Here is a 26,574-nt window from a genome sequence, read left to right as displayed (position 1 = left end):
CTTTGATTTCAGGGTAAAAGAGATCTTGGCACCCGTGGCCACATGCCATTGAAACACACCTGCTGCCTCTGTTCCAGTGATCCAAGTCCCTCAGGCCTAGAAGTTATTCTTGTCCAAAAGCAGTGCACCCAAAAATCAGCTGGAGCATCAGAAGTAGATTTCAAACTGGAACTTAAAACTGCACCCAAAGCATCTTCATCCAGAAGGACAGCTTCCCAGGACAGTGCCTTCTCCCCATCTAGGGGCAAAGAGGCACCCAGACAAGCAACACAGAGAAACACTCAGCATTCTCAGCAGTGCAGGAAACTCGCTCAACAACCCAAAGACAGGGGTCAAGCCCAAGGGCCAACCTGACCTGCAGAGACGGGTCAGACAGGGGGAGAAGGCAATCCTTCCTTAGAGAGAAAAAAGCTCACCTTCCTTCCCGCTCTCCCAGGCTGCTCTACCAGGCAGGGCTTCCTCCAATCCAGGGAGCTTTGCCCACGAGGGGCACACGTCAATGCAGGGATGGAACTGGCTCATCTGGATCAGAAGTCCTGTGCATGCGTTCACCTCAGGTGAACATTTGGACTCCTCCTCTAAAAGAAATAGGTTACCTCTTATGCTTTGAGTCACCAGTATGTGGCTTTAAAGGTCTCTGCCACAGATGGAGAAAGATCGTCTACCCCTAAGCCTGGCATTCCTATCATCTGTGACCTGGGTATAATGGGTGTGGCCACAGGAAGGTGCTGCAAGAATGGAGGCGGCCCAGTGTTCAAACTCAGAACAGCCAGCAAGCCCTCCCTGAGGAGCAACTGGGGGAACAATGTCTTCTAGGAGTGAGTGATGGACAGGCCTGTGGGCATGGGAGACACATGGAGAGGTGGAGAAAAGAAGGGCAGGTGCGGGTGCGGGTGCGTCTGCCAATGACTTTCTCTTGACACTGCACAGGATGGAAGGAGAGGTAAAGGAAAGAACCTAACAAAAAAAAAAAAAAACCACCTAAGAATAGGCTCCTCCAAATCCACCATAGCTATGTCACCAAAAGAGAAGGGACTAGTAAGAATTGTGCTTTCTAGTAAAAAAAAAAAAAAAAAAAAAAAAATAGAAGTGGAAAAAAATAATCTATAGCAAACATTTCTCAAATATTTAATGATTTCAAAGGAAATCTTGAAATCTTGGGAAGCTCAGTGAGGTAGCAAATCCCTTAGAATCAAAAACCAGCTTTGGAAGCATATTGTCATCATGCCCGTGTGTGTGTGTATGCCATGTGTGTGTGAATATATCATATATTCCCACTCACCTACTTACACATATGTATACATACATATAAATATATATTTATCATTATATTTTCCCTCCAAATCAACACCAGTGTGTTCCACCTTCTGTATACATTTTTATCTACATTTAAATTCTTCGACAGACCATTTTACCATAAAAAGAGAGAAATAGGAAGAACAGGAAAAGTAGAACCAAGCCAGAGTTGTTTTAAATGCCAGTTCAGCATTGCTAAAGAACATAGCAAACCCTCCAAATTACAAGTTAAAATGTCAATTATCAATGCACATCAGCAATTCTGTATGATTAAAGAGGAAAAAACAACGTGTTATGAATTGAATCTCGTGTTCTCACTTTCTGTAGCATCGAATGTGCTTTATGGGAAGAGGATCCACTTGTGGAAATGATTCTCCTCCTTTCAATTACTATTTGCCATAACTCCTTGGAGCTCAGAAATAATAAAACACCTAGAGAGTTCTACAGAAGGGTCATTTTTAAGGATATTTTACTCTCACTTACAGACCTTTCTTTATCCCATTTAAAACATATTAAGTGAAGTTGAGAAAAGCCTTACATATTTTTGGCCAAAGACACAGAAAAACAAGGATTATTGAACCATACACATTACGGAGGGCTCACGACCTAGGTGTGCTTAGCTAAAGGAAAGGAATTCTGTCCAAACTTCTAGATAAGGAGAATCAACTGTAGACAATCCACCTTCTCTGCAAGATCCCATGAGCCAGTCCTGTAATTGGTCAGGACTCTTCTGAAAAACTTGAGTCTTTATGGCGTCGCTGGCTTGTAGTCTACAAATATTTCCAGAGCACCGTCCCTCTTAATGCATGGTATGAAAGAGAGTTCCAGAAGGTTTAGAGAAGAGGTGGGGGCTGGGCACAGCATAGTTCACCACCAAATAGCACAATACACAAAATCAACCTAGAGAAAATGGCAAATTCAAAAAGTCGAAAACAGCCAAATTAATCAAGAATACTAGGAAGGCCATGAGTCCCGGATTTCATGCCAAGGAACTGAAGTTGGACATAAGTAAATGTCAAAAGCTGCAGAAAGTTAAAGCCAAACAAATGTTTCCTTTTTCCCCCTAAGCACAAACCTTTCCTTCTGTACCCAAAGCGCAACGACGTTGATATGGGTCATTTTATCCGGAAATTCAAGTCTGCAGAGACACTTCCCTCTGATCACTTGAGTCCACAGAAATAAAGCACCTTTGAAACCAAGAGTTGTTCAAGAATCCTAGTGTCTTATTCATGTATCCAAAAAGTACAGTTAAAATAATTAGGATAATTCATCAAAAATGACAAACGTAACAATATTGACTCTAGTGAATAGGCGGAAGGGCTCCCGAGGACAGTTCACCACTAAGAATAGAGCACAATAAAAGGCTATGACGTTTCATGAATATTCTGTGTTATAGCTTTGAACTTTATTGCAAAGCAAAAAATATATATTTTTATATATATATATTTTTATCTACATTTCACCTCTGACATTGTACACAACACGAAAGCACAGGAAACCAAAAAAATCATAATGAGGTAGATACATAACACTTACAGATGGAGGAGACTAAAGATTTTAAATTTGGCTTAATACTGTGGTCACCAATGTCTGCATTTCCAACACAGCAGCAAGCGGTAATTCATGGGGCAAGAAGCCCAGGGATCTCAAATCCAAAAATAAGCCCCATCAAAAATACCTGCTTCAAAGTGAAAATGTTTTTTCTTTTAAAGTCAGGGTTTCAGATGTATTCAATTGAAAACCCTGGTGAAAATGAGAAAAAAAAATAATTTTGCTTTTGTATCCAGGATAAAAAAAAAAAAGGAATTTTCTCTTCTCTAATCAGGAGTAACCGGTCCCGTGGGGCTGTTGAAGGCGTTCTCATGGGGTGGGACAGAGCACCTGGCAGGCTCGGCAAGGTTTCGTCCTTTTCCCTGTGGCAGTCCTCACCACAGAAGCTACGGAGACCCAGACCACTGGCCTCAGGGCTGTGAAGTCTCTGGCGAGCTTTTCCTCTGTGGGATCAGCTTCTCTCAGAATGGTTAGAGTAAGGGGCACCTACCAGTTGGGAACCCCGGGACAGCCCTTTCCCCCTATTATCTCCACTAACAATCATTCCCAAGAAGAGCTTAACAGGTGGCCATGAAGAAGGCCATCTTCCATCTTCATTTCTAACTATAAGTGCATTGTCACTGTTTGATGCCACCATCAGGTGGTGGTCCCTCCCTGTTCTCTGTGTCGTGGATGACGGGAAGATTCCTGGGGTCCTGAAGATGGATGGCAGGGTGGGATGAGGACAGGGAGCAGGAGAGGAGGACCCTTGGCTGCTGGGGTAGCGGCTGGAGGAACAGAGCATGGAACAGCCAACCAAGGAAGGGTCAGGTCAGTGGACATCTGTGGCTCCAACCAGATAGCCAAGGAGTAGCTGCTGGCTTTGTCCTAAGTGACTAGAAGGCTCTAGAGACCCTAGAGAAAAATGCAGAGAGCAGGGCTCAGATCCATCTACAGGACTCTAATGGAATCAAGTTTTCTTGGATGGTTTAATAGCTATTTTCACTCATGATACCACCCTGCTTTTGGTGAGATTTGCTCTACTTAGAATCAGCTGGGAGCCGCTGCAGGCCAGGTCAGCCTTTGGCCAGGGGAACACTAGGGGTCCCAGTGGATTGCCTGGTTCGTTAGGGGAAGATGGGAGAGGGCATCATCCCTGGCTGAGAACCACCAGGCACAAGCAGGGCGCCCCCCGCCCCAGGTGTGAAGTTGGTCTCTGCTGGGTGGGATCACCCTGTTCTCCAGGAAGCCCGTGCTGACTGGGTTGCCCATGCACATGTGCTTTGGTCCTCCAGCAGGACTGTGAGCGCCCGGGGAGACCCTCTGCTAGGGTACAGCACCTGGCCCATGGAGAGGAGGGCATCATCTATTGTGTTTGGAGAATGCAACAAGAGGAGCAGTTTGGGTGGAAGGGAAGGTATCCATGGCATTCTCAGGGCTTTGGTCACCCATGAGTACCCCATGAATACCTGTCCCTGCTCGAGTAGCACCCAGAGCCCCTTTCCGCCTTCCTGGATCCATCCCAAGGGAAGACTCAGAGTTGAACTTTGAACATAAAATATCCAGCCCCGGGGGAAAGGAACTAAAGTCAGAGTCTGAGGAACAGCTGAGGTCACTGTGAGGCCGGGCCACTGGCTGGGCAGGAGATTGGAGGTTGGGTGTGTCTGTCTAGAGCTATTAATTTTAGGAGGAAAGATGGGCGAGTTAGTGACTCCTACTGTTGCCTTCAGGAGATGCTGGACAAGGCAAGGCCAGGGCATTTCCTAGGGTCTCTGAGCCCTGGGAGACACCAGGACTGCAGTGGGCAGCGAGCAGGACTGCAGTGGGCAGCGGGTGGGCAGCACTGAGGGAGATGCCTGACTTCAAGGCTGCATGTGAGAAGGGGAGGGCCTGCGGATGAGGTGAGCCTGCTCCACGCCCTGCAATCCAGTGTGCTCCATCGCTGAAAAGGCCCAGCTCAGAAGGGTTCCCCCCATGGATAACAGCTTGTCCAGGGCAGGATTAGGATTGTGGGTGTGCGTGGGCATGTGCGTGCCCAGTAGGTAAGAAAATGATATGACTGCTGTAACAAACTTGTGAAGCCTGAGGCGGTGGTGGAGGAAGCACAGGTGGGTCTCACCAATCCCCTCAGCCAGTCTCCCTCCCCTCCCCTCCTGCACTCTGCTCTCCTCATCTGTACTCTCTCCTCCTGTGATCCAGTTCATGAGCTGTGAGCATCCCTTTCTTGAGCCACCTGTTCTGATGCCCTCTTTGCCTTCTCTGGTTAGCAATTGACGGTGGTTTATCTCCCCAAGTTCAAATACATCAGGCCAGCGCTCAAGGCTTTTCCTAAGTGCTTTTGCTCATCTCACTGTTTTCTACCTTTCTGGTTTGGATCCATCCCAGAGGTCACCAGGCTCACCCCTGCCTTTGAGAATTGGGGAAATAGACTCCAGGAAGGCCAGGGACGAGCCCAGGAGTGTGGGGGCAGAGCAGACACGAGCCCCCGGTGCTCATCCCAACCTCAGGATGTCCTCAGCCCAGCACAGGGAGCTTCTGGCTGGGTCATTCCTGAGGCCATGCAGCAGCCACCATCTTCAAAACCCACTTAAAACTGGCCCAGAGAAGCTCAACTTCCTTAATTTGCTCTAATTCCAACTATCTCTCTTGTCCTGAATCCTTAGAAAAACAGTCCACTCATCTGCAAGTCATCTCTTGAGATCACGGAAAACAAGAAGGAGGCCTGGAGGTTCTCCGACCAGAGAGGGCGCCCTGGAGGGGTGCAGAGGAAGCCAGGCTTGGAGTTCTGGGTGGAAGAGAGGCACCCTTCCCAGGGATGCCCTACTTCATGAATTATCACTAAGTCTCCCTGCTCTTTGCAGCTTCTGCAGCCACCCTGATAGGCAGGACACTCAGGCTTTCTGTGTCTGTCTCAAGCAGTCCATGTGGGTCATCAGGAGCCACGTGGTCTTGGTGAGCCGTTGGGAGAGGGGTGAAGAGGAGAGACCTCGGAAGGGAGAGGACCGAGTCTCCAGTTCTGACCTCCAGCTGTGTCCCTGACTCACCCGGTGCAAGTCAGGGGCACTCCTTGAGCCTCAGTTTCCTCACTGTAAGATGGGTGGGGCTCTCTCGCCTCACAGGATCCAGGGGGGTAATCTGGGTGAGGACACTGACACAGAACCTCATGCTTCACTGCCACTCCCTCAGCGTCAGCAGAATCTGAGCTCTCCTGTTTCCACAAGGGCACAGCTGCAGTTGGCTGACGTCACTGCCCAGGTCCCACCTGGCTTATGTGGACACCTGACATTCCTGGGCCTGCGGTAATTCTGAGTACGTCTCTCCGTGCAGAAACTGTCCCCTGCTACCCCAAGAGGAGGCGCAGCATGCCTGACTGGATTTCTTCCCCAGGAGCAGCCAGCTGGGGTGGGCTCTGGGCCGCACCTGACTTCCCTGGCATTTGGAACTGTGCTCCTGGGGGCCCTGCAGGGTCTCAGCTGCTGAGGGATGGCCAGAGCCCACCCAAGGGGTCAGCCCAGTTGTGCAACAGGACGCAGCCACAAGATGGGAAGCTTCCTCGGCAACGCCCGCCTGTCTGTGCTACCAATGAGCTGTCGGGCAGATCTGGATCCGGGGTGACTGCCTGACTCTGCCCAGCCGGAGAGACATCCCTGCCAGAGCAGCAGGTGGCCACCACCCTAAACTGCACTGTTGCCCTTCTATGTTTAGCCTCCAATCCTTTGCCTCTTGGAAGACCTGGAGACTTTGTGTCTCAGAGGCCAGAGATGAGGGGCGTCACAGGGCAGGACCTTGGCCCCTTCTGTGAGACCCCTCAATGAGGGCTTGGGAAATTTCATGTGGCCTAGAACTGATCCTGGCAGAAATTTCTCAGCCTCAGATGCATTGGCTTCTGGGAAAGACAGCTGGGGCTGCTTACGTAAGGGCTGCACCTCACAACAGACCTAGAAGTCTCCAGGAAACTACCTCACAAGATAAAGAGGACCCCCTTTTCAGGAGAAAAAAAGAAGGGGTGAGAAACTCCTGGGGTGGGTATGGTGTGCGGGCAGGACAAAGCAAATGAACAGCACTTGGTTTAGATCCCCTGAGTAGCTAAGAGAGCCGTGGGCGACAGGGGGAGGAGACCGTGTGCGCTCACCAGAGGACCCGCCTCCTTCTTCATCCCCAAAGAACTCCCTCCGAGCCCCGCCCGCCCGGCATGCCACGGGGGCGAGTTGTGCTAGAGCAGTTAGGCAGTGTCTGAATTTATCTTTTAAAAACTGTCTTGGATGGCTTGGCCACCTTGTGCAAGATTTGTAAACCATGAGCAAAACTCAGACTTGTGCAGACTCAACCAAAAAAAGTCAAGAAGCTGCCTTCTGTATGCAGGGCTCCCCCTGCCTAGTTGTGCTTTGTGTCACCCCGGTCCTCTCTTCTTCCCTGAAACTGCTTTTTTAAAACCTGGAGAAGGCGTGCCAATTCGGGTGAATTGGCCTCGTGGTAGTTTGTGAATGTGCTAGAATCCACTGCGCTCCCCACAGCTAAGGGTCATGTTCCCAGTATGCCTCCCGATGGGTGTGCTGAGGGCTGGCTTCCTGAGCACTTTCCACATCAGCCTCTGGAAGATCCCCCTTTTACCTACATCTCAGAATGCAAGCAGAGACACTCACCCCACGAGGGCAAGGTGCCATGGCTGGCTGGCGGGGTGTGGGGGAGGGTATTAGCAAGGGCAGGAAAGTGGGACTTGGCACTGGGTGTGGTGCATAGACTAGGAGAGTAGCTGGGAAGGAAGGGTGCTGTAGGCCGAAAGATAAGGCGGAAGATCCTAGCTGACCCTCTGGGGACAGGTTACTCCATAGAGATGACCACAAATAAGTAAAGAAAAAATACCAAATAGGTCAGGTCCTTCCCAGAGTACACCCGCTCCCTGCCAGGCTTTCATTCAGGGCCAGGATGCAGGTGCTCGCCATCCCCACCCCCACCCCAGAGGTCACATGCTCATTGTTCCACTTAAGCCAAATTTTTTTTTTCTTGCCTTAAGTCAATACATCCCCAAAACATATACTAGAAAAAGTAGACTCTATAAAGAAAATAAATATTTCAAACCAAGCAGAGGAATGAAAACAAGTTGTAAACATGTAACTTAAACATACAATACATACTAGTTCACTTACAGAACCAAACGGGGCCACATCGAATCGTTTCAAATGAAAGAAAGGGAAACTTTTGTTGTTGCTAGCTCTTAAATTTGGGAAAAGAATCGCTGTAGCATGCTCACCTTGAACCAGGGATTGGGTATTGTGGTTCTTGGACAAAGGAAAAATCTGTGAGCGACGTGGAAAAGAGTGGGGAGATCTGAGGTGAAGGAGGGAGGGGAGAGAATCTGGAAGATTGCATAGTTGTGAAACAGTGGCTTCTCGTCAAGGTGAACAAGTGCATCATCTGATAAAATAGAATTTGATATATTTTTTTCTGTTCATTTCTGTTGGCGGTATTTTGTTCTCTGTCCACCAGACATTTCCTACACTGAAACATATACAGTATACACACACACACACACACACACACACACACACACACACACAGGTGCTAGCACTAAACACCTGAAGCGCACAGCCATCCTTTGAGAGGACCCCTTGCCGCTCGCTCCAGCGAAGTTTGGATTCACCAACACACGTTTCCTGCATCCTCGCCCCACTTCTTGTCCAAAGTCATCTCTGATTCTTGCTTTCAGTAGCAACTAAAGGTGGGGGTGGGGGGATGAGGGCAGGAAAGAAAGCACCAGAAATGGTTCGATTTTCTTATTGAACTTCTGTGAAAAGGCTCCGCATTTTGGTAGGGAAGGGCCACTAGTTTTTAAGAGATGGGAGGAAAAAAACAACACTTTTTTTTTTAAAAAAACTTTCTCGAGGTCACCATTATTTGTTATCATCCTATAGGCAGCGGCATTTTGACAGTGCTGTGGAGAAACCTTCAAACGAGGAAGAAACAACACCAAAGTGTAACATCAATGCTTAGAACATTTAAAAGCACATCTACATTTTAATTTATTTCCCTTTCCTCTTGTTCGGCCTACTTCTCATAACACGTAGAATAAATTGGAAGTAAGAATAATTTCCTCTATTGCACTGGGCATCCCTCATCCAATCCCCACTGTAAAGCTCTCTTGCACACACACTTAAAAGTTGTGAACCAAGTGAAAATTAAAATAAAGATGAGCACACTGTACATTTTCCCATTCTTTCTGCCTTAAGCACATATATATGTAATATATATATGTATATATGTGGTAGTTTACATTAATATAGGAAATAGCAAAGATCTTTTAGTTACATTTTACACAGAATCTCTGCATCTTATCTTTATATTCTATTCTCTCTCACTTTTTGGATAAACAATTGGCTATAACAAGCTATAGTAAGGCTTCACAGAAATAATTCTGCATGTTTTGTTTTTCTCTAAGAACCAAAGTATATAAAATGAGGTTTGATTCTAGCACCTTATACAGTATTAGCAATGTTGTTTCCTTGGGAGAAATTTGCACTACCCAATGCTCTATGTGAATCTCGACCATTAACAATATTCAAAGGTATTGCCCAAAGGGAGGACACAGAACAGAGATGGAGAAGGAGAGAGAAACAAAGCGAAACCCCAAGATTAAAATCTTAGCAACATACAAACAAAATATGAAAACAAATCAAGTTGCTGTCTCCAAATTAATGATTTAATGATTCAGCGCCACCAATTAGTCCTTTGAAGTCACCCTTCCTCATGAGGTAAGGAAATAGTATGACACCCATTTTTGATGGGGAAACTGAGGCTGCGAGAATGACACAGGTCACAGAGAAATCTGTCTCTGTTAGGTCACAAAGTCAGTCTCTTACTCCCAAACTGTCCCTTGCCACCTTGGGATGGTGAGTCAAGATTTTGGAGAAGCAGCTTATTGGCCACTGGTGGGAAAGCAAAACGAACAAAGAAATTTTAAAAAAATATCAGCACCAAAGGAAGTTCAAAAGAAGCTGCTCTTTGCTCCTTTACCAAACGTTCCATGTTATGGAGACAGCAACTTTCACAGGGAAGAAGAAGACACGTCACGGGAAAATAAGCCATCTCATCTGGGAGTGCCCTTCTCCGACATCAGGACCCTCGGGAGAGGCATTGGTTCAGTCGAGTGGCTTTCCATATTTTCAGAGGAATGATCCTCTCCCATCACCGCTGCATCAGAACCTCAATTATATAATTACATAACTATGGTGATATATCTATATCTATTTATATGTGTATACATTAAAGTCTTTTACCGCACTGGCACGTGACGCCGAGGAGAAGTACTGGCACTGCTGTTTGCTGCAAGTGGCTGCCCGGTGGAGTCAACACGACAGAAAGCACCACAGGAAAAGGCACCACAAGGTTTCGAGATGTGAAATTGTCTGCGTCACCGCCCTGACCTCGCCGTGGTGGGGGACAGAAGTCTTTCATCCTTGGCAAGGCCCCTGGAGCCATTGATTCAGAAGCCCATGGACATCTGTCTATTCCAGCTCAACAGGGAGAGAGGGAGGGAAGGGCCAGATGTTGATCTTTTAATGCAATTTTCTTTTTGGCTTATAGAAAAGGAAAAATATTCCAGTTTCTAAAAAGAAACAAGGGTCTTAGACACCAGAAACCAAGCCCTTCTAAAAAAACAGAACAAAAATCTTGTGCTGGGAAAAGACCTACATGGAAATCTGTTTTCCTAACATAATTACTTGGTTGTAATGCATGGGGCAGGGGGGATGAGGGAAACTGCATCTATAGGCACAATTTGCCACAAATAGCACCAGGTCTAGATTAATGAGGAGGGACAGAGGTCCATGTCTGTCCGCAGAGCTGAGAACCATGCTTGTTGACTTGGACTATCTAACATTACTCCATCCTCAGAATTTGGCCAAGAAAATGACAGTCATTGGGCCCTTGGAGCACCAAGAATTGTGTGTGCTGCTGGCAAACCATGACAGGCTTGTGGAGTAGATTAAATTTTAATGATTCTGAGCATACTTGCCGGACTTGAAATATCCCTTCCTGTGTCTCTCGCTCTGGGTAGGGAACTGCACTGTGTAGGGCAATGGGAGCCTGTGTGGCTGCAGGAAGGTCTGGGTGGGTGGGTGGGTGGGGAGTGCAGAGTTCTCTCCGGTCACTGTCCTGGCCTGGATCTGCATTTGGGTTAGGAAAAGGAAATCTACCGGCCCTGCTGGTGTGACCCACAGGATCCTAGGATTTGCTTTCCACTGTCCAAGCCCATGGTGACAAGACAAGACATGCCCGGGACCAATATCAAGTTGGCTCCCTGCACAGGAACATCTCTTCCCAGAAGCTGGGCACAGCAGGAGTTTGACATCACAGACTCTGCAGTGCATTTATTTAATGGAATTCTTGCTCTCCCTTCTGGCTCCTAGAGCTGAGGCTCTTGCTTTCATGGTTTTCACATGCGGATGCTGGTCTATACCAAAAGTGATGTTCCTGTTAATGGAAGGAAAATGAATGATTCCTATCCCTTTCCGACATTCTGAAATATTTATCCAAGCCTAACTCCAGGGCATGGACAGCAGGGACAAACATAAGGCTCCTGCCAGAAGAGTCCTCCCGTTGCAAGGGACCTACCTCCTCTCGTACCTTTATGAGACAGGAAAAGCCACCTGTCCCTCATCCCCACCCTTTTTTTTTAATATTTATTTTTTAGTTGTAGTTGGACCCAGTACCTTTATTTCTATTTATTTATTTTTATGTGGTGCTGAGGATCCAACCCAGGGCCTCACGCGTGCTAGGCGAGCGCTCTCCTGCTGAGCCCCTGCCCCAGACCCCTCCTCCCTTTCTCCAGGCCCTTCTGCTGCTCTTCACTACCAGGGGCCTCCTGCACTAACAGTTCTGGTGTGCCAGGGGCTCGTCTGCCTGTGGCTTTACACAACTGTCGCTCCCATTTCCTCCTTCCGGGAGTTTCTAGAGCTTCCTCCTGGCAGGACGTGTGCTGCTGGCCTCAAGCCCCTTCCTCTCTTCCGACCTGGGTTCCAGGTGTTCCTGATCACAGCAGGTAGCGCCTCAAAGGGAAAGCACAGCTCTGAGCTGCCGCTGCTGCTGCTTCTGGTCACCAGAGCTCCTTTCGCTCTCAGTACTGCGCCCTGAGGGAGGCCAGGGGAGGGTGTCTGTGGCACCCAGGAGATGGGAGAAAAGGACAGCTGAGCTCAGTGCTGCCTCCTCCCGTCTCTCCTTATTTTCAAGGGCAAGTGTCTGCTCTGGGCCCCGCAGCATTTGCTTGTGCCTCTGTGTGATGGTCACACTCTCCCTTGCGTTAGAGCACTTTCCGTTCCTATCTTAGTTGCCATGCCCAGAGTATTTAGAACTGAAAGAGACGTTTGGAAACGAGAAAATCGATAATGACCCAAGATCCTAGAGCTCAGATTTAATGATTTCCCATGGGGAGGCTTTAAACTGTGCCATTAAGACACGCGGGGGTTTCCTTTTCAGTCTTCAGACCTGCGGAGTCATCATTCGATTTTTTTCTTCCCGTTTTGCTTTGTCCATGATCAAGGACCGTGTTTGGCAGATAGTAGGTACTTCGTTAAATTATGTAAGAAGACTCCGGGTTTCTTTTTCCCTCCAAAGGGGTGCATTAATCATGTGGCCTGTCTCACCTTCCTCATACCTTTCTTAGGGATCTCCTTGCCCCCTCAAGGTGGCACACAGCAGCACCTGTGCCATTCCTGTGTGGTGAGGAGCAAGGTTACTGCCTAGGTCTCCCCTGCACCATGGACTAAGCTGCTTCCCCACGGACCTTCCCCAGACTGGGTAACAGCCATGGACCTGCGTGTTTGGGAGGCTCAGCTGATAGACTCTGTCCTTGGCCTGGAGTCTGCTGTAAGTTCATTTTTAATACCAGAAAACCTAAGAGTAAAGGAAGGCCTGGTCTGAGCTTGGGAAGCTATATTCTACCCACACAGCTCTTCTCGAGATGTAAGAAGCAACGATGACCAACAGAAACACGCAGGAAAAGAGAAGAAGGAAAATTCCTGACTGGACACAGGGCGAGTTGGTTCTTCAAAAAATTGCCTGCCTCTTGGAAATTCCAAAGGTGGGGACAGGACACCTGCTGTTGGTTTGGTATGGCCAAGTTCTAGAACCTTGCCTTTAAGGATTCATGCTTGATTACTAACATGTGTGTGTGTGTGTGGGGGGGTGGTATCGGCAAATACACGAATCTCAAAATTAATGGTGCTCATGACCCTACTTCCGGGAAACCCAGGAACATACCCACAACCCCTTTTCTCAGACAGACAAAGCTCAGAGTGGGAAGGAGCAGCTGCAGAACTGGGCCAGCCCTTTAGGGAAAATTACAAATTATATGCATTCAAGGCTTTGCATTACCTGAGAAGCTCAACTGGTTTTGCTCTGAAGAGTCAGCTACAGCAGCAGCCTTATTAGGTTAAAACGGAAAAGGAGGACTGGTGGGAGAGTAGTCAGGGCGCCCTCCCCAGCAACCGTGGTTCTGAGCAGAAATGGGGCTCTTCTCTTCTGAGCCCCGCAGGCTGCGTTCCCTGAAGCTACAGCAGTGGGCTCAAGAGAGGCCAGAACACGATGCAGGGCGGAGCAAGGAGGCTCCAGGACTAGGCAGAAGGGAGCTAGAAAATGCTGGGGAACTCAGCTGCTGGAAGGAAATGCATTTGCTTTGAAGAGCAAACCACAGAGGCACCCTGAGGGCACCAGGGGTCCCAGAGATACCCCAGGAAGCTCATTTCCTTTTTATCCTCTCTCCTGTCTCCTCCTTCTTCCATTCCTTCTCTCTCTCTCTCTCTCTCTCTCTCTCTCTCTCTCTCTCTCTCTCTCTCTCTCTCTCTCTCTTTCTGTAACAAATCTGTTGTTTTTTTTTTAATAGTAAAAGAATAAAGCTGTACAGGAGGGTGGGGCTGCTCTCTGTCCCCAGGGCTACCCTCTTGTCTTCTCATAAGTGCTCCAAGAAGCTACTTTTCTGCAACCCAACAGGAAAGTAGGCTTCCTGAAAACAGTCTTCGCCACCAAAGAGCCCATGCAAGAGAAAACCATGGGAACATTATCCATTCTGTTGGGTCTGGGGTTGGGCTGGGAACAAAGGGACCTAAGAATGTTCCCCAGCTTGGAAAGTATTTGGATGGTGAAAGCAGAGAGTCACTTTGCTGCCCATGGGATGCTTGGCTACTGCAGGACAGCTGGGACCAGGCCAGGGAAGACAGTAATGAGCGTGATGGCTGGTTCTGGCCAGCTGCATGGCCACACAGCAGGTGTCAGGAGGCAGGAACTGCACAAGTGACAGGTTAGAGGAGAGCCCCAGAAGCTGCTCCTGGGAATCTAGGCTGGAAAGGTTGCTAGGGATGTGGGACAGACCCCGTGGTCTTCTCATACCAACACCAGGACTTTGGTGGTGGGTGGCAATCTTAGCAAGCATCAGCCAAATCCAGTGCTCCTCCAACGGGGACCACATCACTGCCATGGCCGCCCTGGAATGCGATTTGGCTCAAGAAAAGACTCAGGGCTCCAAACACTCTGCTGCATGAACATCCTTTCCCTCTGGTCACTGGAACATTCTGTTCCTTCCTGAAGAACAGTTCTTCCAACCAAATGTCCCGTCATCTCCATCATGCTGATTCTGTCACCAGGGCAGGAGGGGATGCTAGGGGCTAATTCATGCCACATGTATCTGTGCTTGTGAAACCTCAGATTTGTTGCCCTGGCAATGGGGAAATGTGTGGCCCTGCTGAAAATCATTTCTGCCTCCCATGGAGCAACTGCTCAGAAATGTCTCCCATTGATCAGAGTTGCCAGAGTTGCCTTGCATTTAGGCAAGGAGTCACTGTCCCCAAGTTCTTATCGGGCTTCATGGGCTAGCTTCAGTCTCAGCTGCAGATTCTAATTGTGTAGGACACACAGGCCAGCAGCCCAAGACTCTGGCAGCCAAAGAATATCTAACACCAGTGCAGCTTGAAGCCATAAAAACAAACTCCTGATGCTGTGTGTGTCTCCTTCTCTTTATCTCCTCTATTGCTGCCCTGCTAAGGGCCAGGGCTCCTTGGTGATGGGAATTCCAGAAAACAGGGAGTTGTTTAGAAAGCTGTTTCCTAGGGCTCCCTTGTTGGTCTGTGAGCCTGCGGAGGATATTAGAGAAACTGGAGAGAGTCTCTTAAATACCAGTTAACCCTGCCATTGGCTTTCTGTCACAGACTGAGGAAATAAAGACATTTAATAGCTCAGGGGTTTCTTCATGACCTTGTGTCTGGGAGGAAAAATAATGCATCTAGGCCAGGTCTATTCCAAGTCCGGCAGGAGCCCTAAATATCAGAACATTCTTTCTCATCAAGCTTTTAAAGTCCTTGAAGAAATATATATATATATATATATATATATATATATATATATATATATACACACACACATATATATACTTATGTGTACACACATATGCATATATATATGTCCAGGATTAGCATGTTTATGTACCTTGACATGATTAATAAGCTTAGAATACAGTTATATGGTCGTGCCTTCCTCAATTCTGCACCATTTGTGCCAATTTCATCATCTCAGGTCACCTCCTAACTTTCGAGGTTCTCAGCATGCACATTTTCCTCTCTTCCGCATCTCGGGCATTTCATAACCAATATAATTTCAAACAAGTTCAACTGAAGCCATCAACAAGAAGCATATGCCACAGGCCAGGGAGGCGGAGGGGATGTGTGGTTGCTACTTTGAGGAAATAGCCCAGGGGTCATGAAACTTTGTGTTTTCACTTGGTGGTCCACGTGAGCTTCATGGGTCATTGGTGAGTGACCTGGCTACGTAAGTCACACCATCTGTCCTGCTTTCCTACCTTCCTCTCTGAAAGATCTTTGCCAGGACCCAGGGGCACGCCTTTTAAAGATGTAAAGAAAGGAAGAAACAGCACCTGTGCTGGACTTTGGCAGACGGGGCCGATGGCAATGGCTCCTCGGGTGACAGGATGTATTTGGCAGAAGCATGCAGCAGTAGTGGTGTCAAGGCAAGCGGAAGGCTACAGGGTCGTGGTGGAGCAAACAGGCCTGGTCTGAATGAAGCCTGTGCACAGGAGGATGGCTGCTCAGAGGACGGCCTTTTACAACCAACAAATCAACACAGGGTTGGGAGCTGTGGTCACTGCAGGCTAGAGAAGGGCAGAGAAGCGCGGGGATACTCATGAGGTCTGGGGTAAGTCAGCAGCACCGAGCAGAAGCCACCCCTTCCTTGGGCCTGAGGTTGAAAGGCAAAGGACAGGAGGTCTCAGCACTAGCTTGAGGCCTGAGGAAACTCACCCTGGACCTCCCCAGTCCTGGTGCAGGACAGAGGAAGTTGGACCTCTGAGTCTCTTGTCTCTTCTTGCAACAAAAGGGCCTATTTTTAAAATCAATTAACCTTCCCTTTCTCTTTGTCCCTTCTTCCCTCTGAAAGAATTCTCTTCTGTCCTCAAAGGCAGGCACCGTAAAATGATTTTCAAAATAACAAGTGGTTTAACTCTGGTTCTGCTACACCAAGGAAGCCCATGCTGGGTTCTGAGGAGGTTCTTTCCTGATGGGAGGATTTCTGAGGACTCAGGGACAGCCTGTGACACTGAAAGAGCGTTCCCAAAGCTTGGGCAGGACCTCTAGGAAGCTTTGATTTGGGCCTGGAGTCCCCACCTCCTCAGCTCAGGGGATGGTTTGGCTCTTTGCAGAAACTAATGAATGCCAGGCACAGCACTCTCCAGCAAATCTGAGATGTGCTATATTTTCAAATATTTTAGAATCCAGATTTGCTTGGTTGAATGTTTGGGAAGCAAAAAACTTTCTGCGTATGGAAAAAACAAATGAGAAATTTAAAAAGGCTGAGTTTTATGTGAGGCAGCTAAGAAATTGAAAACTCCTCCCACCAAAAACAAACAGACAAAAACCAGTCGTGTGTTCTGATTTGTTTCCCAGTAAAGACCCTTGTCTTTGGAAGCCAAGACTTTCCAGCAAACAGTGTACCAGACTTTCCAAGGAAACCATCAAACCGCAAAGTACCCGCTGTGCAGGAGGCAGAAGCAAATCGTTCTCGGGTCCGAGAGGGATGATGAAGGCTGTGGCCAGGCTGCGGGCAGAGCTCAGGAGGAATAACGGCCCTACGTGCTGGTCACAGGGAGCGCTCTCTGCCATTTGCCTTCACTGTCCCGCAGTATTTGCTTCTGAGAAGAGCATTCGCTGATGGAAGTTAAAGGATTTAAAACCCTTCCTTCTTGCCCCAATACTTGGGACGGAAAGGAGAGTAGTCTTTCTGGGACAGAAAGAATACCTTTCATGCCTCATGGAGACGACTCTGCTATTCTGCCCTCTTGTTATCTCTTTAAAGTATCCTTAATTCAAAGAATGTGGAGGGATTAACTCCTGTGCCTCCCGCTGCACCGAGCATGGTGCTCAATTAAAGTTCAAAAGAATTTTAAATAGGAAGTAAACTTGATGACCATAACACTTTTGCTCTCAAAACACTCTACCAGATATTAATTACTTTATCCTCACAACACCCCTGTGAGGTAGGTAAGCAATATTCTTCTCATTTCACAGAAAGAGAAATTGGCCCCAGAGTGACTTGACTTAGGCAGGTCTGCAGCAGGGTAGACCTGGATTTTTTTTTTTTTTTTTTTACTTTCAAAGACATGATCTGTTCATAAGACTGTGCCTCCTCCTTTCTTTAGCTGCTTCCTCTGAAATTTTTGTTTTAAAAAATGCTTATGTATGTCACTCTGTAAAATCAATTTCCTCTGTTTGAAAAGAATATGCTTTTGCTATCTCTGCCCCAGAGAGGGAGAAAGGACTGACTAGCTGGTGGCTAATGTTTTCTTCCACATGCTCCCTCCTATGGAAGCTTCCTGTCCCTTGTCACTCTTCCTGCCATCTACTGAGGCACACGCACAGGTCCCCGTGGCTCTACATGTCCATCATTAAAGTGCCCATCACAGATGCAGTACAGTCACCAGTCACAAGGGGGTGCTGGTGAGAGCAGGACCGAGTCTGAGGTCTTGTGGACCACCAGAAATACCTTGTGGAAAACAACCCCAGCAGGATTTGGCGAGCCACAGAACAATCAGACACAAAATCAAATGGAAGGTCATTACTGAATTTCAAGCCATGCCCGGGTCCCTGGACCTGGTCACGACGACATTAACCTTGTGGGTCAGGGTCAGAGCAGGTGGGAGGAGAGTTCTGGCCAGGGCTCCCCAGGCGAGGGCAGGAGGATTTGGCAGCAACAACTGAGACCTGCCCTGTGGAGCTCCATTCCTGTGGGACAGTTTGAGGACGTGACTTTTCTTTCTGGTGAGAATTTCTAGATCAGAATATGCCTGGCCAGGGCCAGGTGGACTGATCCACTGAAGCTTCTACAGTTTTATTTTCCAAGGTTTTTGGTGTCAATAGGAAATCAGTGTCACTGCTGGCACCCGTGGGTGCCAGTGTCCTCTGTAGCTCCCACCTGCCCTCACTCTGTTCATCCTCAGAAGAACACAGAAGTTCTCAGGATAAGTCTGTTTTCTTGCTCAAAGTGTATCTTGGTAGTTGAAATGATAACAGTCAAACCATAGTAAAAAGGAAAGAAAATGAAATCCAACTGCAAATTATGAGGGAAAAAGAATACCCTGAATTTGAAAAAGAAAAACTTGTGATATTCCCCAGCCCCGCTTGACTCTGGGCCTCCGCCCGAAGGCTGCCCTCAACAGCACACCAGGGAGTGATGAGGAACCGCACGGGGACCCACATTTTTGGTGGATGGAATGATTGTTTAAAAAGCAAAGTTTTGTTTTCGGTACTCTGCAGAGAGGGGAAGAGAAGGTGAGTCCACTGGGTGAGGTGAGCCTCAAGGTTTAGAGCAAAGGTGAGAGATACCTCCAGGAGAGCCTCCAACCGCTTAGAAACAATCTCCAGGCACCCCTTCACCCCTTCTCTTGTCTGCCCAAAGCTCAAGGAATATCAGTTTTCACCTTGACACTCCCATGTATTATCTGGTCCTTTAGGAAAAATTAACATTAGGAGATTTGGTTTAAGAATTACAAGTGGCCGGCTTGAGCCAGGTGAGTAGGGGTCACCTGACTGGCATCGCTGTACTAGGTTCACAGTGCTGTGAAGTTTCTAAGGACTACAGGGATGTCAGACTCCCTGTCCACACGTCCTTCCCGCTCATCTGTGGGCTTCTGGGTGCCAGTGTACCTGGAAACCCCTCTCCTCCTCACTTCCTGAGGAACGAGGTCGCCACTCTTCCTGATACAGCACCTTTGCTACAGGCAACATTGAATCCTCGCAGCATCCCTGAGCAGGAGAGAAAGCAGAGGTCAGCCTGCTTTCCCTCCACTTCGCAGATGGAGAAACCAAGGCACCGAGAGGTGAAGTGAGTTGTCCGTGATCACAGTGGGGCCCCTGAATCAGCCTGTGGCATTTCCTGATCCTTCTGGGTCTAAGAAGAGCGCCTAGGAGCTATGGAGCTAAAGTATCCAGGCCCACTTGAGCCTGAGGACCCCACAGCTGGGCTGCAGATGGACTGGAGTTCACCCGTGATGCCTGTCTGCATCCACCATGACAGATGGCCAAAGGTCGCTTATAGACGGATGGTCACCCAGTTCCCAGCTGGAACTATACCAAAGGGAAACAATAAATACCACTGCTCTGGTGGTTTGAGGATGACTCTTCAGAGCACTGAATTGCTGACTGACTTCAGTTTCATGTGGGGTCTTGGGATCCCCCTTGAGGATTTGCAAAAGCAGTGTTTCCTACTTGGGTCTGCGCATTGCATGTGATGGGGCGGCCCGGGGCAGGTGTCCCTGGGTTCTGCCTGCTCGTGTCCGCTGTGGTCTATTCTTAGCCCTTGACACAAGGTGTTGGCCTGGAGAAGGGGGAACTCCTACTGTGGTCCGTCTGCTGCCCTCAGGAGCTTCCATTAATAGCACTCGCAATGTTTGGCTCCAGAACAGAGCTGCCAGCCACCACAGGAAAGGCACAGGGAGCAAGAAGAAGCAGATGGTGCCTGGGGGGGGGGGTGGTCAAGTAAGGCAGACAGAACCAGGCGGGCAGGGGAGAAGCTGTGACTGGACCAAGGCAGTGTCTTTTGGTATTTGGCCAATAGCACTAGATGCAGCGTTCTGAGCAACAAATGAAGCCTTTAGGACAGCTAAGGATGCGTGAAAGCGAGGCTGTGCGGTACAACTGCAAGAGTGAAAGGAAGCATCTCCTTTTCCCAGGGAGGGGCCTAGGGAGAGTCTCTGCGAGGGCAGAGTTGTTTTTTGTCATTTATACTGTTTTGAAGTTGGGACAGGCACACATTCATTTAGCATGATCAGAGACCCTCCTCTTGCAAGCTTAGGGGATTATTACCTGTGATTGGCTGGCCATTGCTATTTCTGTGCTCTGGAGACTGAACTTAGATGAGAGTGGAATGTTGCTTCTATGACAGTGGCCAGTGTGGGGCAAAGAGAAAAGAACACGGACTTAGATCCAGAGGAAGCTCCCGTGGAGTTTGTCTGACCCGGGAGGATGCTCACTCCCTACAGGAGGCCTGTGCTGCAGGGTCCTTCACCAGGAAATGCTGGAGAGCCAGGGCTGTGGACCGGCTCCCTGCGAAGCTGGCCCAGCTCCCCAGGGGTCCCCCCATCTCCTCCCCCTTTACCTGTGCATGGTCTTTTCCAAGGCTCCCTGGAGCACCTCTAGACCTCCCCGGAAGTTTCTTTGTCCACATGGGGAATGTCATTCAGATCTCGGTGAAAGGGCAATGGGCTGTCTTCCCTTGACACCCTCCAAACTTATATCCCTATCCCCCCAAAGCAAATCTGGTACTGTTTATATATATATATATATATATATATTTTTTTTTTCTCTAGTTTGGCCAAAAAAAGAAAGAAAGAAAGAAAGAAAGACAAAAAAAAAGTGCCACTCTCTGGTTCATATGAGAACTAACTTACTCTCCCATCAAAGAAAGCCAGGAACAGGAGGGTGTAGAAGCCACGGGATACACCCTAGCCTCGCTCTTTTAGCATTGGACACCCTTTCCTCCATGCTGTAGGCCCTGAGCCTGCACATTCACATCCTCTGTCCCCAGGCAATGGATAGAGAACACTTTGCTCAAGTCTGGAAGCATTAAGTCGTCTGTGGGAGGAGTTGCACAGGGAGGGGAAGCACTGTCAATCAGCACATCACAACGTGAGGGGACTGTAGATGTGTGTGAGGAAGAAGAGCCTCAGCTATCTGGAGCTGCTCCAGAGGAGGTTGGCATCAGACACCTTTTCCTGGGTTCCTATGGCCTCGCGGTGACGGGAGTTGTGAAACGGGAGGAAGAATAGAGAACATGATAAAATTTGACGTTTTTAAAAACCTGGAACTTTTCTCTTCAGGAATCAGGCTTGTGCCTGTGGCATGAGATGCCACTCAGCCAGTAGAATCACCCTCATGGTCAAACAGGATCTGTTTTTAGCCATCATGGGACTTGGGTGGCTGTTGAGGGGCCACAGGGATTACTGAGAACTGGGTGACTTTGTGCATGGGGAGCTGGGGTGTCGGGATCTCCAGGCCACCAGAAAATGCTGTCTTCCCCGACAGAGGCCAGGTCCCAGCAGTGGCATATGTAAATCAAGAGAGGTGGGACCTGTCCTGTTCTGGATCCCCATGTGCTTAGGGTGTGCATGTTCCCCACAGGCTCCCTGGTTCCTGTCTTTTGGGGACAAGTCTGAACCTGAAGTGCAAGGAGACACCTTCTGGAGAGACAGAGCAAAGGAATGTCTGAGAAGAGAAACTCTGGGGCAAGTGAGGACAGCTGGGCCGATCTGGTGGACTTAGACTCTCTTCGCTCCCCTCATTGCAAGACGCGAAGCTTCTGCCTGGGATGTCACAGGCTGTGACAATGAGCTCAGGGAATATCACACCAAAGTTATCTAAGCAAGTTGAGGTTTCTTTCCTGCAGAGGCCCCGGGAGGGGGCAGACCCAGCTGGGCAGGGAGGCGGAGCTAGCACGAACGATGGGGTGACAGGACCTTCTTCCTTAGGACAGAAGGCCAAATATTCTATACAGTTAAAGGGATGAATATGGGTGTTTGTGGGCATATTTAATGGGGGCAATAAGGACAGAAAGGATAGAGCATATTTTTTTAATAGTTCCTGGTACCAACAGGCTTATTTCATACCAGAGCTAAGGTTAAGAGTTGATTATTTGTCATCAGGGGGTCTTGGGAAAGAAATGGGTCAGAGGTTTCATCTTAAAAACACTGTGGGGGATCCAATGGGAGGCAGCTGGGGCAGAATGGGCTGGACCTTGTCAGCCCATAAAAAGGAGGTCATCACGGACCCAGGCAAGTGGCAAACTAAAAGTAGATTTCTAGGGGACAAGGCCACCATATCTCATGGGGTGCAGGGCTCTTAAGGATCTGGGCTTTCAGGACCTAAGTCACCCCCGCAGGGAGACTGTCTTCCGGGTGGGCTCAAAGCACAGAATGGGTATGCACTCCTGCAGGAGGCTCAGGGCCAAGAGCCAGCCACCCTCTGGAGGGGAAGGGTGCTGGGCAGGAGGAGATCCCGGGGAGTCGATGCGTGGATCAAGCAGGAAGCCGTTTTCCTGGGACTGGAAGGCAGGGACTTGGGGAAGATAACGTGGAGACGGAGGAAACCTCGCGCTGGTCATGGTCTCTGCTTCCCTCGCTCCCTCCGTGCCCCACCCTCGGCTCACTTCTCTTCCTTTTCCTGTCTCAGCACAACTGGCTTCCCCGCTGTGGCCCACAGATGCACATCTTTAATTGCATCATGGGGGAAGTATTGGCATGATGGAAGTTTCCGGAGAGGGCCTGGGAATGCCATGGCAGGGAGACTCACAGAGCCCCGTCCAACAGAGGCTGAAATCAAGGAAATGTGAAATGTCTGTGGCCTCCTCCTTGGTCCCAGGGCCTAATGCTTCCCTGAGCTGGAAGCTGTCCTCCCAACTTGGGATGCTCCAGGGCGACATCCCCAGTTTCCTCTCTAAGTTTCGTGTAAACATAAACACGCACACACACACACACACACGCACACACACACACAAGTGTGCTAAACGCGGAGTGGCAGAAGAGGTGGCAAATCAGACCTATGACGGGGAAATAAAGAGGAAATGTATCTAAGAATAGACAGACAAGCTGAAGTGGCAGAGGTCCCAGGAGGTGTGTGAGGACAGCCCCAGCGACCTGCTCCAGGGGTGCACAGAGCCCCAGACCTGGGGCAGACAAGAGCCGGGACCCAGCCAGCCAAAGGGAAAGAGCCTCGCCAATGGCCTCACCTTCCAGCCTCAGCAGAGTACGCAGTGGGCCTCAGCAGTGAGCAGAATGACAAGGACAGCCCAGAAGGACATCACCTCTGCCAGGGCCAGGCACCCAGGCAGAGGCGGCCGCGGGCCCGGCCGGTCTTCACCACAGCCCGAGTGTGCCGTCTGTCTTGCTTCCTAGAGTGGGGACCAGGGAGGACCCCGGGGGACACTGTGTTAGGGAGGCGTGAGGACACGCTGCAAAGTTAAGCGATAATACATGAGACGGAGGCGGGGCCAACCAAGGAGGGGGCATTTGGTTTCACAATTGATTAATCCATACATATATATATATATATATATATATGTATATGCATATATATGTCCATACAATTTAGATAAACACGGAGGGTGAGAATGAGAAGCCTCTTTTAATCATAATTTTAAAAAGACAACTCCACAAACAAAAAAAATTCCTCAGTTTTGAACTTCTCTTAAGTATAGTTCAATGTGAGGTCTTGCACCCTAACCAGTTATATCTGGATTTTTAAAAAAATGCAATTACACACAACAAAGACTAACAGTATTTACTTAAAATATTGTGTGTATGTGTGTATATACACACAAATATATATACACATACACATGTATATACTTATATATATATCTTTTTTGTGAAGATATTTTTCTTTTCCTTTTTTTTTTTTTTGTGCCCAAGTAGAGATACAATGGTATTTGAAATGATGCCCCAGAACAGAAATAGTCCTTAAAGGAATAACAGTTCAAAAATAAAAATTGTACAAATGGTTGAACATACTTGCAACACCTCCAGAAATCAACTCAATACAATGAGAAAATCAATAGTTGATTTAAATTCTCACCCAAATAACACGACCTCGCATACCAGCCTTTGCAGCTAGTGGAGGCCGCTCTCCAGAGAGGGGCCTCCACACAGGCAGCCTCCTGCCACCCCTGGAGCTGCCCTCCAAAGTCACAACAGCATCTGCTTCACATTAGCTTTGCGTATTTCTGGCAAGACCTTGCAACAGGGACACACACACACACACACACACACACACACACACACACGTGCTATGGGCACACACACACACACACACACACACACACAAAACACACAAATTTCCCATGCAACCCAGATGCACCAGGTGAGCTGAATGATTTTCAGCCAACCACAATGACAGAAGCACCAAACAGTCTTTGAAATGGGTCAGTTATTACAATTTGATTTTTTATGTATGTATATATATATATATATGCATATATATACACACACACACATATATATATGTTCTAGTTTTCCTCTTTGTGTTATGTTTTAAAAAAAAAGAATAGAAAAAGAAAAAAGCACAAATGAAAAATGAATAATTCTTTCCAGATCAGTTTAAGGCTTCCCACTGAATGGAAACAGAAGAGGCCTTACACACTGTCGCATGGGGTGAATGCGCACCGTTCTCAGCCTTAAAGTGATGGAAGAGATCAGTTTGCCAGTCACGGGTTAAGTATTGTGCCTTTAAGTTGATGTCGTTCTTTTTGCTACTATGCTGAGTTTTATTATTACTGGTTGTTTTTGATGGCGTATATGGAAGTCTCCTCTGATTTGCTTTAGAATTTCTTGACCTTACTACATTAGTAGGGTGGCTTTTTGTTTTGTTCTGTTTTGCTTTTCACCGGGAAACAAATGCATCTTGCTAGGTGAATGCTAAAATGGCACATAGTCAGCCTTCAAGCAGCTTTTCTAGCCATTTGAGACCCAAACGGCTCTTGGGCTCCTAGAAGGCTCAGTGAAGTGCGGCAGGGACGGGAGAGTAGCGGGAGAAACCGAACGGAGGGAGGGGTTTCTATGCCTTTGCTTTTGGTAAATTTGTTTTCCTCAATACAAATAATCAGATAGATAGGAAGAATGGTTGCTTTGTATTGTTGGATTTGTTTGTTTGTTTGTTTGTTTCGTTTGTAGATTTGTTTCATTTGATTGTTGAATTTCTCCTCTCCTGGTGCAAAAGTCACCAGAGAGTTTTGCGTGAGAAAACGTGACAGTACTTAATGAAACTCAGCACCTAAGGGCATAAGGCAGTTGAAGGTTGTTTATTTGTTTGTTTGTTTGTGTTTTTTTGTTTTGTTTTGTTTTGTTCTTTCAATCAGCACCAATCCCGGAAATGATCTACGCTTGGTGTAAGGTATAAAACTTTTTTTTCTTTTGGAGCAGAGGCCACGCCTCCTCCTCCACCCCAGGAATCATAGTGTGGGATTTTTCAATACTGTTTCTTATGTGTAAAAAACAAAAGAAAGGTTTTCTTTTTGTTTTTACTTACAAAACATAGAGAATATCTTTGTATACATACGGCGACTGGAAAGAAAGCTTATCTGAAGGGGACGTGACTTAATTCTGTGGTGGTGGTGGTGGTGGTGGTGGTGGTGGTGGTGTGTGGTGGTTCTGTGTGTTGGGGGAAGGGAGGGTTATATTTCTTGCAGGCGGCATTGACCGCAGACCAAACTTAAGGTCCCCTTCTCAACTTGGGTCAAGGTGCCCTTAGAGTGAAGACTCGTACTGTAGCAACTCATAGAGGAGTGGCCCGTCCCGATAGCGAATGCCCACTGCCGTGGGTGTGACATACTGTAGGATGTTAATAGTCCTTCTCAGCCTCCTGTCCACAAAGTGAGCATCCCAAGCTGGGTACCTCTTTCTTGGCATGTCAATCTTAATGAGGGGCCCTTCTGGGTGGTAAGGACGCCCCGACGGGGTAGCGGGCCCCATGGGTCTCACTTGGAAAACGGGCAAGCAAGTGTCAGCCGTGAGATCCTCCTGTTGTTCCGTCACGGCTCTGGTGGGCGTGACCTGGGTCCCCCGGTACCCAGGGGTCTGAGGCGCCATGGGCTCAACATCGGGGGGCAAAGGGATGCCCCAGAGCAGCTCGGCACAACAGGAGCTGGCAAAGACCTTAGCCCGTGGCCCCATGGGATGCAGCACGCCATAGTATAAGAGCATCAGTGCGATCCCAGCCACAAAACTCACAAAGACACAACACAGTGCTGGCACCGCGTAGGAGTCAGTGGTCTCCGGGTTTCTGTAAAAATACCAAAGGAACGTCAAGGCAGCATTCTCGGTCAAGACTATCGTATAATATGCAAACATTCGATATCGAGTCCGCCCTTCCTTGACGTTAAACCAGCAGAAAATGTACACAATCCCTACCACCATGTTGAAGAGGATCTCCTCCCACTTGGACATGCAGAAGTCTGTCCCGCCATGGATGATCCAGAAGGCCATGGCGCACCAGTGCACCACCACGAAGATCCCGAAGTAGAGCTGGAAGATGGAAGCAAAGAGGGCAAAAGAGATAACTCGGGATGAGATGGTGAAGAGGCGCCAGAAGAGGTGGACGAGGGCCCCTCTGTAGCTCATGCTCTTCTTGTCGTCCCTGGAGTCCCGCAGCAGCTTGTGATAGGAGGCTAGCACCCAAGCCAGGGACATCAGGGAGGTCACAGAGGAGACAC

The 26,574-nt window shown here is 48.3% G+C and overlaps 1 protein-coding gene across 1 annotated transcript in view; it reads right to left on the bottom strand.

Moving 5' to 3' along the window:
- Xkr6 (XK related 6) overlaps positions 1 to 26,574 on the bottom strand; it is a 270,046-nt gene that overhangs the window by 12,363 nt on the left and 231,109 nt on the right. Inside the window, exon 3 of the mRNA XM_078030785.1 lies at positions 1 to 26,574. This exon is cut by the window's left edge and continues 12,363 nt beyond it. Within this exon, the coding sequence (XP_077886911.1) occupies positions 25,610 to 26,574 (965 nt within the window). The 3' untranslated portion in view covers positions 1 to 25,609.

The sequence above is a fragment of the Ictidomys tridecemlineatus genome, chromosome 14, assembly GCF_052094955.1.
Source record: "Ictidomys tridecemlineatus isolate mIctTri1 chromosome 14, mIctTri1.hap1, whole genome shotgun sequence".
NCBI lineage: Eukaryota > Metazoa > Chordata > Mammalia > Rodentia > Sciuridae > Ictidomys > Ictidomys tridecemlineatus.
The sequence above is the reverse complement of the archived record's forward strand: the minus strand, read 5'-3'. Positions and strand labels throughout refer to the sequence as shown.